Raw genomic sequence first — 14,938 nt, forward strand, 5'->3', positions numbered from 1 at the left:
TATGTTTTGTGTTAGTGTCTAGTCAAAGCTCAATTTTAGATTTCTGAAATGTAATTAATGTAGTCAGATGAAACAGATTTTATGTTAAAACGGTCTGCCACAGAAAGTCAAGAGGAATAATAAATTTAAACAGTTTTGGTATAAAATCTTCTCCCTGCTCCAACAGTTCATCCTGCAGCAGCTGGACTACAAACGGATTCACAAACACTCCTATATATTAAATTAGGTGTCATAAAGCAGAATGCTTCCCAGCCGCTAATTAGCATTCAGATGGTTTAGTGTTTCTGTGGGCGTTCATCTGCTGCAGTGCCAAGCAGATTCCACGCCTGTTATCTGCTGCCTTCATCTGCCAAGCGGGATTATTGAAGGAGGAGCAGAAATGAGCTGCTCATCCTGGCAACGCATTCCGGCAAAAATGCACTGGTTTTTAAAAACTTTAGAGTCCCATCACATTTTAATTGTGTGGTTTTCATCATGCTTTAAAATGATATTTTTTACCTAATGTCTTACTATAAAATAATCTATATGTTGGGATTTTTGTGAATAGGAGGGACTTGCCTGCGGTGTGAACGTAGCCTTCAAAGCGTCTGAACCATAAAGTTGCATTTTATCCAACATGCGCCAGAAGAAACTTCGGGGTGGGAGATTGTTCACACAGAACACTGACTGCAGTCGCACTTATACAACAATGTTTGAGTAAATTTCCACCAAAATAACAAAATTATTTTTAGTTTAATCTCAGAAATTATCTAGAAATTTTTATATAATTTCTGGTTTCATGCTACTACGACCTTGTGTTCATTTAGAGGTTTCAGTATTTTTAAAACTCAGCTGCATCTAATCACTAGTTCCAAAATATTGATTATTGATTGGTGCAGTTGGTTCTAATATAATCAGGAGTACAGATACTTAGATACATTTTCCAGAAATACAACTAAAGTTATGGCTGTAAAATGTTACTTTAAAGTAAAATGTGCTTCCTTAAACTAACTTTTTATGAGCAGTGAAAGTTCAACTCGTGGATTTCAGAAACTAAATGAAAAGATTTTGGTTCAAACTGCTTTAACTAAAGAAGTGACTTTATAAATAAAACATGTTACATTAGTAATATTTTGGAGGCATTAAGTGACATTTTACTGGGGCATGAATCTTCTTCCTCAGAACCAGCAGTTCAGATCTTCATCCCTTCCTGTGTCTAATATTTATTGTTATTGAAATTAGATCATTATCAAAAGAATATTCAATAATTCCACTAAACAGATCCAGAGCTGCACAGCATTCTGGGGGATGTAGGCAGAGGAAAGGCCTAAACTACCTGGGTAGCATCAACTAACTGGCTCACTCTTTGGTTGCCTAGCAACTCACTCATTCTTTGGTTGCCTAGCAACAACCCATTGAGTAGCTTGCAGTAGTTTCAGGTTTTGCCACAATGTCTCATAACTGTTTAAAAATAAACCAGGATCTGGAACAGGAAATGTCGCGCCAACAGTTTCAGAATTTCAGATATTTAAAACAAAAAACTAATCAATAATCATCGATATCGGCTGATCGTTTATATTACGATACATTTTTCAGCCATGTGGTCCAGTCCTGGCAGAGAAAACCCAGAGATCAGCCTGGGGTTCAAACCTATGACCTTCTTGTTGCTAGGCAACAGTGCTACTGATGCCGGCCCACGCTTTGCATCCTGCTGCATGAATAATGGAGACATGAGAAGGAATCCCCACACCTCAGATGTCACTGCAGGCTTTCCTCCTCCTGTTGCTGCTTCCTGTCTGCAAACCTGCAAACCTGCAAACCTCTGACCCTCCAGTTCATCTCAATTCATCTCAATTCATCTCAATTCATCTCGTTTCTCCTCTGCTGAGGCGTTTCTGCTGAACCAGCTGCCAGTCCCAGATGAAGCTGCGTTGTCTTAATGCTCAGTGTGTTTCTGAGCTGCTGTTCTTTATCTCACCTTGACACCTGCAGCGCTTTCTGTTATTATGTTTGCCTGCAGAAATCTGGTAACTGGAGAGCAGCGACGTGACAGATGAAGTTGTCACTTGATTCTCGCTCTTTAATAACGCATGAGTGGCTCGACACACAGAAACACAGCTTCCTGTTTCCCCCAGCCGTCCTCTGGTCCCGTTTGTCTTTTCTTTAATCTGAAGTGCAGCGCAGGAAAAACCTGCTCAAAGCTGAGAGGATTGTTCAAGGTCTGCTGCAAAGACAAACTCACTCAGAAGCGAAATGTCATCATTTCTGTTGTTCTCGTTTCCAGCCGGGCTGCTGAATCATCACAGCAGACAAAAGAACGAGACGGCGAGGTTGAAGGAAAGCTGTGACGGAGCTGAGAGGAAATTAATCTGGAAACAGTAAAACAAACACAGGCCAGCTTCAGACTGGAACCGCTGCGCTAACGCTAACGCTAAAGCTGTGCTAACGCTAACCGGTCAGAGGATCCATGAACAAAACGTCCAGTTCACACAAAACCAGTTCCTGGTCAAACTGGTGGATCCAGAACTGGTTCACTGCTGCCAGAGAGGAAACTAACTAACACTTTAGAAATTGATTATTGTGACGATTTATCAGATTACAAAAACTCAATTTAAACCTTTTTATGTTAGAAATACATTAAAAGATGCAAATAATTAATTAACTTTTTAAATGAAACATTTTATTGCTAATAAACAGAATTTGTTTATTAGAGTCTTAAGGATGCAGCTGCAGTCAAATGACCTTTTTCTGACTCTTCATTCTCCAGTTAGCAATCGATTATTGATCATCTCAATAATCAATTCATCACAATGAGTCTGAAGAGCCTTTCAGTTATTATTGCATGTTTGGATTTAAATAAGGAGAGAAAAACTCGACAGCTGAAAATAAAACCGGAGACTGTTTTGCTGTTAAAATGTCTAAATATGTTATTTAGGGTTCTGTCTTTCTGAGTTTTTATAAATTGTAGTTCTGAAATATTTTCTAGGTGCTCATAAGAAGACAATAAAATTGTGACATCACACCACCAGATCCATAATAAACACCAAAAATAACAAAAAATAAAAACGAGGAATGTTGAACATTTTGTAAAGTTAAGCTTTTGCAATAAATAAATATTTCTGCAGGACTTTAAAATGTTAAAAGATTATTTCAAAGAAAGAACCAGAAGGGCTGAACTGTCACCTCACATCTTAACTCTTTCCAAACTCCTTTCCCATTAAAATCACTTTTTCCCTCATAATTTTAAAACTTTTATGCTAATGTTGTGACTTTATTCTTGTAACTTAAAAAAATATTTTTCTCTTAATCTATCCTCAGTATGTATAAACAATATTTATGACTAAAATCCCACAGTTGATGTCAAGAAATGCATCATTTTCATCATGTTCTGGTCTTTTTGATTGATTTGACCTTGACACACAGAGGAAGCTGCCTGGATGAAATGTGATGTCACTTCCTGAGGGACTCGTCCACAGCCGTTAAGCTCAGGGTCTGGTTATCATTTCTGTGGTTGCTTTTATTTTCAAACTGGACTCAACACAGCTGTCAGAGGTGACGAGCTGCAGCCGTAACAAAATGGCCGCCTCTGCAGAGGTCAGGCAGAGGTCAGGCAGCCCTGATGGGGCCTAACGTCAGCAGCAAGGAGGGGAATAAATGAAACCGTCTCAGATTAATGGGACGGCCTGGCAGAGGTCTGAGGAAAACAATCCAGGGAAGATTGAGGAGCAGAGGAGTAAAGGTTAACAGTTCGGTTTGATTTATGGAAGCAGAAACTCTCTGGAACCTTTAAACCATCGAATCTGTCGCCGTTTCTAAACTAAATATTCCCCGGTTGGTTCCTCTGGAGAAATCTGTTTGGATCCGGTCCGTTTTTCACTCTGGGCAGCAGAACCGACAGTAAAGCAATAAATCCACCTTAACACAGCAAATGAATCAGAATTCAACTACATGAATCTACAACAACAATTTACAGATTAATTATAAATCTGTAAAACATTTCCACAGCTGGAAATGTTTTCTGTTCTCCTGACACCAGTTTTAATAATTCAGACGCTGTTTTTGTTTTGTTGTCATTCATAGAAAAAGGATCTGTGTAAACAATTTCCTGAGGCGTACATCAGTGGGGCGCTAATAAGGCTCTCCTTCCAGGGCGCTAATCCGTATGGGGGCGGCATGATGTGGAGCTGTTCTGCTCTGTTCAGTTGCTCCAGTTTTCAGCATAAAATCCAGTTTTTTTATGATAATCCATAATTGTGAGATTACTGAAACTTTTCTGTAAATTGGTGAAAATTGAGTTTTTGACCATTTTAAAAACTCAACTGCAGGTGAGAGTTTACTAACATCCCCCTGCAGAGCTGTTTAAGTTAATAAAAATGTTTAATATTTTCCGGTTCTGTTTGGCCGTGGAGTCGGACCAGCAGTGGTCGGTTGTGATGTGATGCGTTCACTGACTGCTTCCATCACTTCATTATCATCATTTTCAGCCGTAGTTCAGATTCACCATCAGATTCTGCTGTTGAGTTTTGACTCTTGTTGGATAAAATGTGACGTTCAGACGGCGGCGCTTTGGAAACTGTCAGATATGATTCAGTTTCACATCTGAAGAGGAACAGATCGGACTTTAATTTGGTGAAAAGGTCGGAATCGGTCCGTTTCTGCTGCAGTGAGAAGATTTGCTTAAGCAAACAGCAGGCTGGCTGTACCTAATAAAGTGGCAGTGAATGTCTACTTACATCCAGACCAGATGCCAGAACAAGAGCATAAAACAAGGTGGAGTGTTAAACAACGTCTTTGTAATGTAACCTGATGTCGTTTAAGAATGCAAACTGATTAACATCCTGCAGCCATGTGTTGGTCTGCAGAGCTGCAGCAACCGCAGCGTCACATTGAGACCAGGAAACGGCACAGAGGACGAGAGCAGGAGGTGTGAAGAGACGTCTGTTTTTCAGAGTGATGGAGGACAGCGGGCGACTGCAGAGCAAACAGAATGAGCGATGGAGAGGTGGAAATAAACGGAGGAGAGAGGGATGGAGAGAGATGTAGGAGAAAAAGACAAATGCAGGCTGAATGCAATGACAAAAGGCAGGAAATGGAGGGATGAGAGGAGGATCTCAGGAAAAACTGTGCAGATTGTTATTTATATTTCATTTAGAGAACAGACTTGCAGTTAAAAGACACCAAAGATCAGATCTCTGATCATTTTGAGGGCGGTTCTGCATCTCTGACCCGGTTCTTCATGGACTGGACCTCAGTGGCCCTGAGTGGCCCCTGAGCAACATTGTTGCCTGAATGTGTGTTTTAATGGGTGAATGTGGCTCCAGAAGTCGTTAACTGGTGCACACAGACTCAGGGAAAGAGCAATAAGCCAAAGCTGCACAAAATACTAATGCAAAGAGTTGTTAACAGGTCCAATGTCTAAAAATAAACTTTACTAAGAATGAAAACAGCACAAATAGAAACAATTATAAAACCTAAATATTTACGCTCTGGAACTTCAGTCCATTTGTCTTTAGTTTCTTAGTTTTGGCCAAACTGGTGAAATCAGGCTGCAGCAGTGAAGCATTGTGACGAAGTGAAACAATAAATGCTAAACTAGAAACTAGTTTGATGCTTCAAAGCCTAAAATCTTTCATAAGTGATGGATTTTATTATTTTGTTGCTGTTCCATGTCAGCAGTCAGAGGGAACCTGACTGTTTTTGCTGCAGCTGCATTCATCTCTGAAGTTTTCTCTATTAGATAAGTGACGGTTTGTGTGGGTGTGATGCCTCTCAGTGCAGCAGCAGAGCTCTAGTAACTCATGATTTATTAATGGATGATTATCTGACCTCAGGACTTTTGTCTTCCTGTGCCCCCTCCATCCGTCTTCCTGGCTCCGCTCCTCTTCCATCTCTGGATCCTCAGGGCGAATGTTCCTCCAAATGCTACAACATGTTCATCATCGAGACGGTGTGTGTGGCCTGGTTCTCCCTGGAGTTCGTCCTGCGCTTCGTCCAGGCCCGCAGCAAGCTGGACTTCCTGCGCGGGCCGCTCAACATCATCGACGCCATGGCCATCCTGCCCTACTACGTTTCCCTGGTGGTGAGCGAGGAGGACCAGAACCGGGAGACGGACCGGCCCGGGGGAGGTGAGACGGGCCGCCGTCAGGAAAACTCCCCAGGAGGAAACCGACCGTCATAATTGGTTCATTTATATAAGTTCAATTATAAAAGTTCAATTAATAACCTAAATATTGAATTTACAAACTAAATATTAACTTTCAAATTAAATATTTAATTAAGAAGCTAAATATTTAGTTTGCCAACTAATATGTAGTTTCCTAACTAAATATTTAATGAAGAAGCGAAATGTTTATTTATCCTGGGAACTAAATATTTAGATTGAAATATTTAGTTTACAAACTAAATATGTTCAAATTAATGTAATATAAATCTGATACTTATTCAATCTAAATATTTCAATCTAAACATTTAGCTCAGATTTAATCATTTATTTAGGAACAAAATATATATAGCTCCAAATTAAATATTCAGTTTGGAACTCAGACATTTATAAATGTAAGAATAATATGCTGCATATTTGAGTTTGGAATGAAACATATTTTGTTTCTAAATTAAATATTTAGCTTTTTAAATATTTAGTGTTGTCACTGACATTTATAAAAGTTTGAATTAAATGGGGAAAATATGATTTTGTTTTTTCTCTCTAATGAACTTAGTAACTAAATAATATCAGTTTTCCCTGCTACCTCTCCAAACGGCTCCTCAGGTAAGGGCTACCTGGACAAGCTGGGTCTGGTGCTGCGGATCCTGCGGGCGCTGCGGATCCTGTACGTGATGCGGCTGGCGCGCCACTCGCTCGGCCTGCAGGTTCTGGGGCTGACGGTTCGCCGCAGCACGCGGGAGTTCGGCCTGCTGCTGCTCTTCCTCTGCGTCGCCGTCACGCTCTTCTCCCCGCTGGTCCACCTGGCCGAGAGCGAGCTCACCGGCCCGCACGACTTCAGCAGCATCCCCGCCTCCTACTGGTGGGCCATCATCTCCATGACGACGGTGGGGTACGGCGACATGGTGCCGCGCTCCATTCCCGGCCAGGTGGTGGCGCTGAGCAGCATCCTGAGCGGGATTCTCATCATGGCGTTTCCCGCCACCTCCATCTTCCACATGTTCTCTCGCTCCTACCAGGAGCTGAAGATGGAGCACGACCGGCTCTTCAAGGAGGAGGTGGCGGCTGCAGCGGCCGCCGCCGCCACCGGGGGCGCTGCTGAGCCACAGGGAGAGGACGCGAGGTCGCCCCCTGCTGGGCCTCCGGACCAAACCAAGGAGCTCTGCATGGAGGCGCTGCTGCAGGAAGCCAACAACCACAGTCTTCCACCGGCGGCTTTCTGAAGGTTCTTCACAAAACCTTAAAGCTGCAGTTTGCAACTTTAATAAAGAAATAATTACATATATATATATATATATATATATATATATATATATATATATATATATATATATATATATATATATATATATATATATATATATATATATATATATATATATATATTTGATAAAACTCTCTCCATGTTGTGACAGTAGTTACGTTTCTATTCCAAATATGAGCAGATTTTTTGCTCATGTCGAAAAAACAAATTTTCACTATTTCTGTGTTTTCATTGAAGCTGCAGTTTGTAACTTTTACATAAAATATCATTTTATTTGTTGAAACTGCCACCATGTTGTGACAATATCAGACTGATAATCTGTGAAATAATGAAGCTCCTCTGTTTTCTACCTACTAGAAACAACCAATCAGAGCCAGGAGGCGGGTCTTACTGCTGTCAATCACAGTCTCATATTAGCAGATTCTGGCATGAATGCTACTGCTAGTTAGCTTTGCCATTGATAGTGATGGTGCTGTAACTGTAAGTTGTTTCGCCATTAGCACATTTAGCATTGATTGGTAGCACTAAGCCCCTCCTCCTGGCTCTGATTGGTTGTTTTTGGTTAATCTCTGGCAGTAGCAGGTCCGGGAAGAAGCCAATAAACTGTCACGACATGGAGATAGCTTTAACAAATTAAAAAACATTTCTTTATAAAAATTATGCACTGCAGCTTTAAATAAGAAATTAGATTCAAATCATCCAGGAATAAGCTTGGTCATGCGATAAGTTGTTAATGGCAGCGACGGATGTAAACACATGAGATATATTCATAATTCAGCTGCTAGCGCTCATCATCTATCAGCCAATCAGAGGAGATGTCGGTGTTTTACTCAGCAACAAGCCCCGCCTACTTGAGAGCGGCTACTTATGCTGCGTTTTGGGAAAATTGTAGTCGGCCATTTTACAGGAGAATTATGGATTCAGCACGTTGGAACGACCGGACTTTTCATGAACTGATGCTGTGATGCTCTGGTGGAGCCAGCTGCACAAAAACAAACGGCAAAGAAAAGCACTTCCTGTTGTCTTCTTTGGCGTTTCTGCCAGTAGTAACATCTGGCTGTTGGTCATGGTCATGGTCATACGGCTGAAAACTTTTCAGCAAAAACTAAGCCTTAGCCTTTATGGTTACATTGTAGCATAGCAGAGTGAAAGGCCGAGGTTGTGAGCATGAGGATGATTGACAGCACTAAGACCCGCCCCCGGTCTTTGATTGGTTGTTTCTGACTCGGCAGAACCACATTTTTCTTTTTTTTCTTCACAGATTATCTACTTTATATAATCTGACAGTTTTAACAAATATGTGAAGAACATATTTTTAATAAATGTTACAACTGCAGCTTTAAAACGCAGCAGCTACCAAGGGACTAATACCCCAAAAGCCTAACTGCCCAGTTCTGGCATTCGCATTATTTTGGATACAAATAAAAGCTTTTCCTTTTTCTCTTTTTGTATTTCTGGTTTTTGATCCTGGAAACGTGAAGAGAGCCTGGAAACGACCCTTTAAACTGGATGGTTCCTGTGAGACCTGAAGGCCTTTGCAGCAATATTTAATAAATATAATATTGAACACGCTGCTTCCATAAACCTGCAATATTAAACCCAAAGTCGCTTCTCCTTCCACTGTGAACTGACTGCAACATTATCCGAGTTTTCATTTCTGTTCAATAAAGTATGAACTAAAACTGTTTCATGCTCGACCTTCCTGTCATGAATGCAAAGAATTTCAGCTCTTAGTTTATACATGAGAAGCTTCAAGCCATGTTCTGAACAGAAATGATAAAAACATTATAACCCAAATGTATCGTATATCTATTGTTCTGTCTTTATCTGATAGATCTAATAAATAACTGATGGAAACTTCTGGGTTCAGTTTGGACAGTTACACTGTAAAAAGTTACCAGCAGTAGTTTGGTTTATGTACAGAAAAATGTATAAATGTCAAAGATCCAAACTAAAGATATGATTCACCGTTTAGCTTATGAATTAAATGTTAACTAGGAATTATATATTTATAAATGAATGAATAACATGATGAAAATATAACTTTGAAAAATGAACAACCATTATTTTATGACAGACTAAATCAAAATATGGCTGTTAATTTTATTGTGTAACTTTACAAACGGCGCCCAAACTGCTGTGAAAAGATACTTACTCTTTTAAAGGTTTGTTTTGCTTTTTCGTCACAGTTAAATGTTTCAGATCATCAAAACATTTTATGTTGAAGATAACCTGAGGAAGCCAGAAAAACGTTTCCTCGGCTGCAGGTGAGCGTCGGTTTGTCTTTAAATGCTGTTCGTTCGCGACGGGACGTTAACGAACAACCTGAATATTTTTATCGCCTCTTCGTCCGAAACGATGCGACTTGTGAGAACGGCTCTTTGTTTTTTATGAGTTTGTTTTTAAGCACTTTTAGTTACATTTTGTTTCCATGTTACAAATATCACTAAAATGTTACTGATGCACAACCTCTGTAAAAACCTACATGATATCTGATGGTTTTGTTTTGAGGTTTTATTTTTATTTATTAGCTAATTTGTTTCTGTAAGAACATGCTGCGTTTTTAACAATCGATATAAACGACATTTATTAGGGATAAAATGGTTTTAAAAACGGATCGTTTGAAGTGAACGGTTCGGATCCCAGGAGGCCCGTCGGTATCGGCGGCTTTATGGGACACAACTTCCAGAAACACTTTCCTCTGAAACGTCCAGAGAATATTTGAGGATCATCCGGATGTTTCTGGGCCTCTGGGTTGTTTGGGTCAGCAGCGGTTCTGGTCGTGGAACTGTCCCATGTTTTCCATGTCTGTCTTTATTTAGATGTTTGTTTAAAGCTTTAGATGTTTTTCTGGGTGGTTGTTGATGATTTCTTGATGTTTGAGATTATTTAACTTACTTCTTGTTGTCATTCATTTCAACTAATTAATTCAAAAATTTTAACTTATTAAAAATATATTAGTAAATGATTCACCTTTTTTTCTTACTGACGTTCTGATTGGAACCTTAGTGTTTGTGTGTTTCTGGTACGCCCGTATATCTGGGGCACAGGCTACATCGCTAACAGTGATGGATGACGAAGCCGCTTCTCTGGATGCTGATTGGATGCTGGAAATGGTTTTTAAATGGAAAATGTTGCTTATTTTTTGCTGATTAATTAATTACAAACTGCCTTTAACCTGATTGAATGTTTTAATGGAGTCCTTAACTATTTTCTCTGTCTGACTGTTGGTGAAATGAAGCCATTAAATTTGGTTATTCTTAGTTAATTTATGAGTGAAAAAGGAGCAGATTAGTTCTGATTGCTTTTCTCATATCAAACCGTTTTTTTCTGTCTTGTGTTAAAATGTGATGATCTGAAACATTGAAGTGTAACTAAGAAGGAAACTCAAAGCCATCTGTAAGCCGTAAGTATTTTTCCTGAGCTTTTTTCTGCAGGATGATCTCTACTGTAATTTAGTAATTAGGGATTAAAAGGATGGAGATGCAACAGGGAGTTTTTGTTTTAGACGAGGAGAATGTGTGAGCGCCAAGAACCATGAAATGTACTTTGCGATGCTCCAAATAAAATCTCTCCTTGTAATCTGAGAGAAATCTGTTTTCTGGTTGTTTTGGTTTCTCGGAGTTCGGAGGTTTAATCTTTTGGCTCGCCGCCGACGCTCAGTCACATTCCTTCAGCTGGAAAAGAAGAAAGTGAAGCAGCTGGCACGCCTGGAGTTCAGTTACACCACCGTCTGGTTCTCACGCAGCGAGTCCGCTCACGCCGTCTCCAGGGTTTATGGGAAGATTTCTGTGCCCTGCAGCCCAGCAGGGGGTCCGGCTCGACCCACCGCTGCCTTCAGGCCGATCAGATGATTCTGTTTTTCTCCTGAGCTGTGCAGAGTAGGAAGACATGCCAGATGTGGCTGTAATCTAGATTAAAGCTGGGATTATAACCCTCACATGCTCAGGTTTTAGCCTGAAACTCGGCTTCATGCGTTTGTTTTGACATCTAAGTGACTTGGGTCCAAACACTGCGGTGTTGGGTTTCATTGGCTCAGCTCTGATGGGATTACTGGGAGCAGTGGTGCAGCAGCTAGCATAAGGCACAGTGACGTAATTCAGCTTTTCATAATCAAATGTGACGGATTACAGACTAAGAGTCGGTCTTCATGCTGGACAGTTAAACTGAAGAGTTCACTGAGGCGCTCAGATCGAAAGGGAAAATAAATCATTTTCTGGATAAAAATGTTTCTATATATTTGTTGAAGCTGTCACCATGTTGTGATGTATGAGACAGATAACCTGTGAAAAACGGAGCTCCTCTGTTTTCTCCCAGCCAACCAATCAGATCCAGGAGGCGGGACTTAGCGCTGTCAGTCACCATCTCATGTGGCGCTGCTAGCTTTTCCCCGTCAGCCAATCCTAACTGCTAAGGCTAGTTAGCATAGCCACAGATAAATGGTTTTCCTGTTCTGGTTGTTCCACCATTAGCATATTTAGCAGTGCGTACATGAGGATGATTGACAACGTTACGACCCTCCTCTTGGTTCTGATTGGCTGGTTTTTACGGGGTGTTTTGCATTTTCTGGTCACAGTTTTAGCACATATGTAAAAAACATATTTATATATATTTTTATAGAAGTTAGAACTTTAATAATTGTTCTGTTGTTTAATGTAGTTCTACTGTCGCACCAACAGGGGGCAGTAACAAGCAGGCTCTGTGAAACTGCTGTAAGTTTTCTTTTTATTGATGGTAACGGTCATTTTTTAGCCTTTCGTTTTTAAAAAGTAAATAGATACTGTTATTAAATAATTAATACATTTATGGAATAAATGTCTCCATGAAAGAAAATAAAACCTTTAGTGAAAAATAAGTTAACATAACTAACAAAATAAACTCCCAATTAAGATTTTAAAATACATTTATTTTATTTCATGGAGACATTTATTCATTTAATGGTGTATTTATAAATTACTATTAGCATTTATTTATTTCAGGATTTTTTAAAATAAATTTCATAATATTTTATTTTGTGACATTTATTTTGTAAACCAACTTTACGTATTTTAGTAACTTTTATTTTTACTTTTTCTCTTAGATTATCTTTCAGGCTCTTTATTTAATTTTCTCATATTCAAAAGAGAATTTCCTCTGTTGGGTGAGTCGTTTTATTTGTTATTATTTTCAGTTTTTATTTGATGGAAACAAATATTTATTTGAGTATTTAATTATTATAATATTTCTCTATTTAATTTAGAAAATCTCCACATTCTTTGATACATTTTTCTAACGAACTGCCTGAGAAAAGTACATTTTAAGCTCCTGCTGTTAAAGTTCTGCTTGTTATTAAAGTTATTTGGTGACTTCATTAAATGGAAAAGAAATTAGAAACTATAATTTTTAAACTATGAAAGATTTTATTTGATGTAAAATCACGTATGTTTCAGTTTTAATTAAACCTACAATAACAGTACTAGTTCATATTATAGTTCATATTATTCAGATAAATGTTTCTGCTGATCTCACTGGGATTGGAGTTTCTCCAGCAGGTCTGATGCGACTCGGCTGAAACGGCGTCTTCACTTCCTGACCAGAATACCGCCGACATCCTTCTGGCACTTCAACACAGATTTCTACAAGTTGGTATTTATTTTCTTTTCAAACTTTTTGTATAATTTAAATGGGCGCTGAGCTGAAGCTGTGAAGTCGAGTCATTTATCAGCGAGTCAAACATGGCTGCACACATTTCAGCTTCCTGTTTGTTGCAGCAGTTAAAACGGATCGATCCAGAGTTTAAGAACGTTTTCAGCTTAGTGCTGCTGCTGCACGCCCTCGCATCTATGATGGTGATGTTTAGGTGGGAGGATTTCCTGCTCATCGAGGCTAGAGGTCAGAGGTCACAGCAGAAATATGTAGTTCCTGTAATGTGGGTGTAGGGAGGCCCTCTGATTAAGGAGATAAACTTGCACATGTTTGTCGCTTTCAGAGAGTTCCTGCAGTGAAGAGCTGAGCAAACAGCTGCTGAGTTGATCTGCAGCTGCACTGATTGGCTAAAAGCGCCGGCGTCCCCCAGGGCCGTGTCCTCTCCCACTTCTGTTCTCACTGAAGGCAAATCAAATTTAATACTAAATATAGTGGATGACGGGGGATCCTGACAAAAGCTGAAAAATGTCAACTTTCATGTGTCGAGTTGTTAGTGGAAGTTAAAGCAACGGAGGAGAGATCCATACTCTCCATTTACTCTCCATAACCTGCTGCGTCTGCCTCTCCACTCAACTGCCACAAGTCATGACCTTTACTCTTCCTTAAGTTTTAGCATCTCATTGATCTTCTTTGTCTTTTGTCCTTTCTATTTTGGATGCTTGTTGATTTCTTGCTGTTTTTAAAGTGCTTTATGAAAAAAGTGGTTCTTGTGGAAGATCATCAAGGCTGATTTTCTCTCCATAAAACTTCTTTGAGTGTCCTAAAAAATCTATCTATGGGGCTAGCAGTGGTGGCGTAGGGGATAGCGCGACCCACGCTTGGAGGCCTTGAGTTCTCGACACGGCCGTCGCAGGTTCGATTCCTGGACCCTGTGACATTTGTCGCATGTCTTCCCTCCTCTCCATCCCCCTTTCCTGTCAGCTTACTGTCATATAAGGAACATTAGAGAAGACCCCCTAGAAAGGAAGGAAAAAAAATCTATCGAAATGAAAGGGGAGCTAACATTTCTGCAGACCCCACATATGCTGGACATGAACTGTTCAGACTTGAGAGAAGAGGCAGCATTTAGCAGCACGGTATGTGATCATCAGGATTATTATAGTTTACTAAAACTGAACCTGAGAAAATATTTTCAGCTGAAATAAATAATATAAGTAACTGAAACCAAATTGTGCGTTTATAAAGCTAATGAAACATAGTGAAGTTATAAATATAATATCCTTCGTTTTCATGTTTTATTTGTTTTCTATGTTTTCTATTTATTAGCCTTTTGAACTGATATAAAGTTGATTTTTTTTCTCTCACAAACAGTTTCAGTTTCTTTCACTTACTGCAAAACGGTGAAGGTAAAAGTTTGGAGAAAATGCCAACAAAAACTGAACCCATTTTCCAAAAATGATTTCTCCTGTTGACTATATATTACCCAATCACAATGTGATACTTTGAGTTTTTTAAATTCTGCACCTAAAAATTAGCCTTTAGTATGAAAAACCAAACAATATTTGCCTAAATAAAACTACCAAACAAACTAAAAACTAAAACTAACTGAGAAAAAGTTACAAGGAAATACAATTAAACTATAATAAAAAACAAAGTTATTATAACCCAGCTGTTAAAATGTTCCTAATTAATGCCACTTTGACAGAGGATAAATATAAAAGAGAGGGAGACAGAAAGGTCTGCTGATTTCTGAACATTTAGGAACAAAGTGAAGTTTGGTTTTGCGCGGCCTCAGAAGGAGCAGCTCCAGCTCCTGCGCAGTGTGTCTCTCTGTGGCATACTAATCAGGGAAAGCTGTGTCATCTTTTCCAGCCTAATGAGCATCAACGCCGCTTTATTCTCCTCCCTGC

At 39.5% G+C, this 14,938-nt stretch overlaps 1 protein-coding gene across 2 annotated transcripts in view; it reads left to right on the top strand.

Annotated features, from left to right (window-relative positions):
* The window catches only part of kcng4a (potassium voltage-gated channel, subfamily G, member 4a), a 30,803-nt gene extending 23,438 nt beyond the window's left edge, over positions 1–7,365 (top strand). For both annotated transcript variants that reach the window (XM_044123876.1, XM_044123877.1), the window contains 2 exons: positions 5,882–6,104; positions 6,746–7,365. In XM_044123876.1, the coding sequence (XP_043979811.1) occupies positions 5,882–6,104; positions 6,746–7,362 (840 nt within the window). In that variant the 3' untranslated portion in view covers positions 7,363–7,365. The remainder of the gene's footprint in view (positions 1–5,881; positions 6,105–6,745) is intronic.
* The last annotated feature ends 7,573 nt before the right edge of the window (positions 7,366–14,938 follow it).

The sequence above is a fragment of the Gambusia affinis genome, linkage group LG08 (genome assembly GCF_019740435.1).
Source record: "Gambusia affinis linkage group LG08, SWU_Gaff_1.0, whole genome shotgun sequence".
In the NCBI taxonomy this organism is placed as follows: Eukaryota; Metazoa; Chordata; class Actinopteri; order Cyprinodontiformes; family Poeciliidae; genus Gambusia; species Gambusia affinis.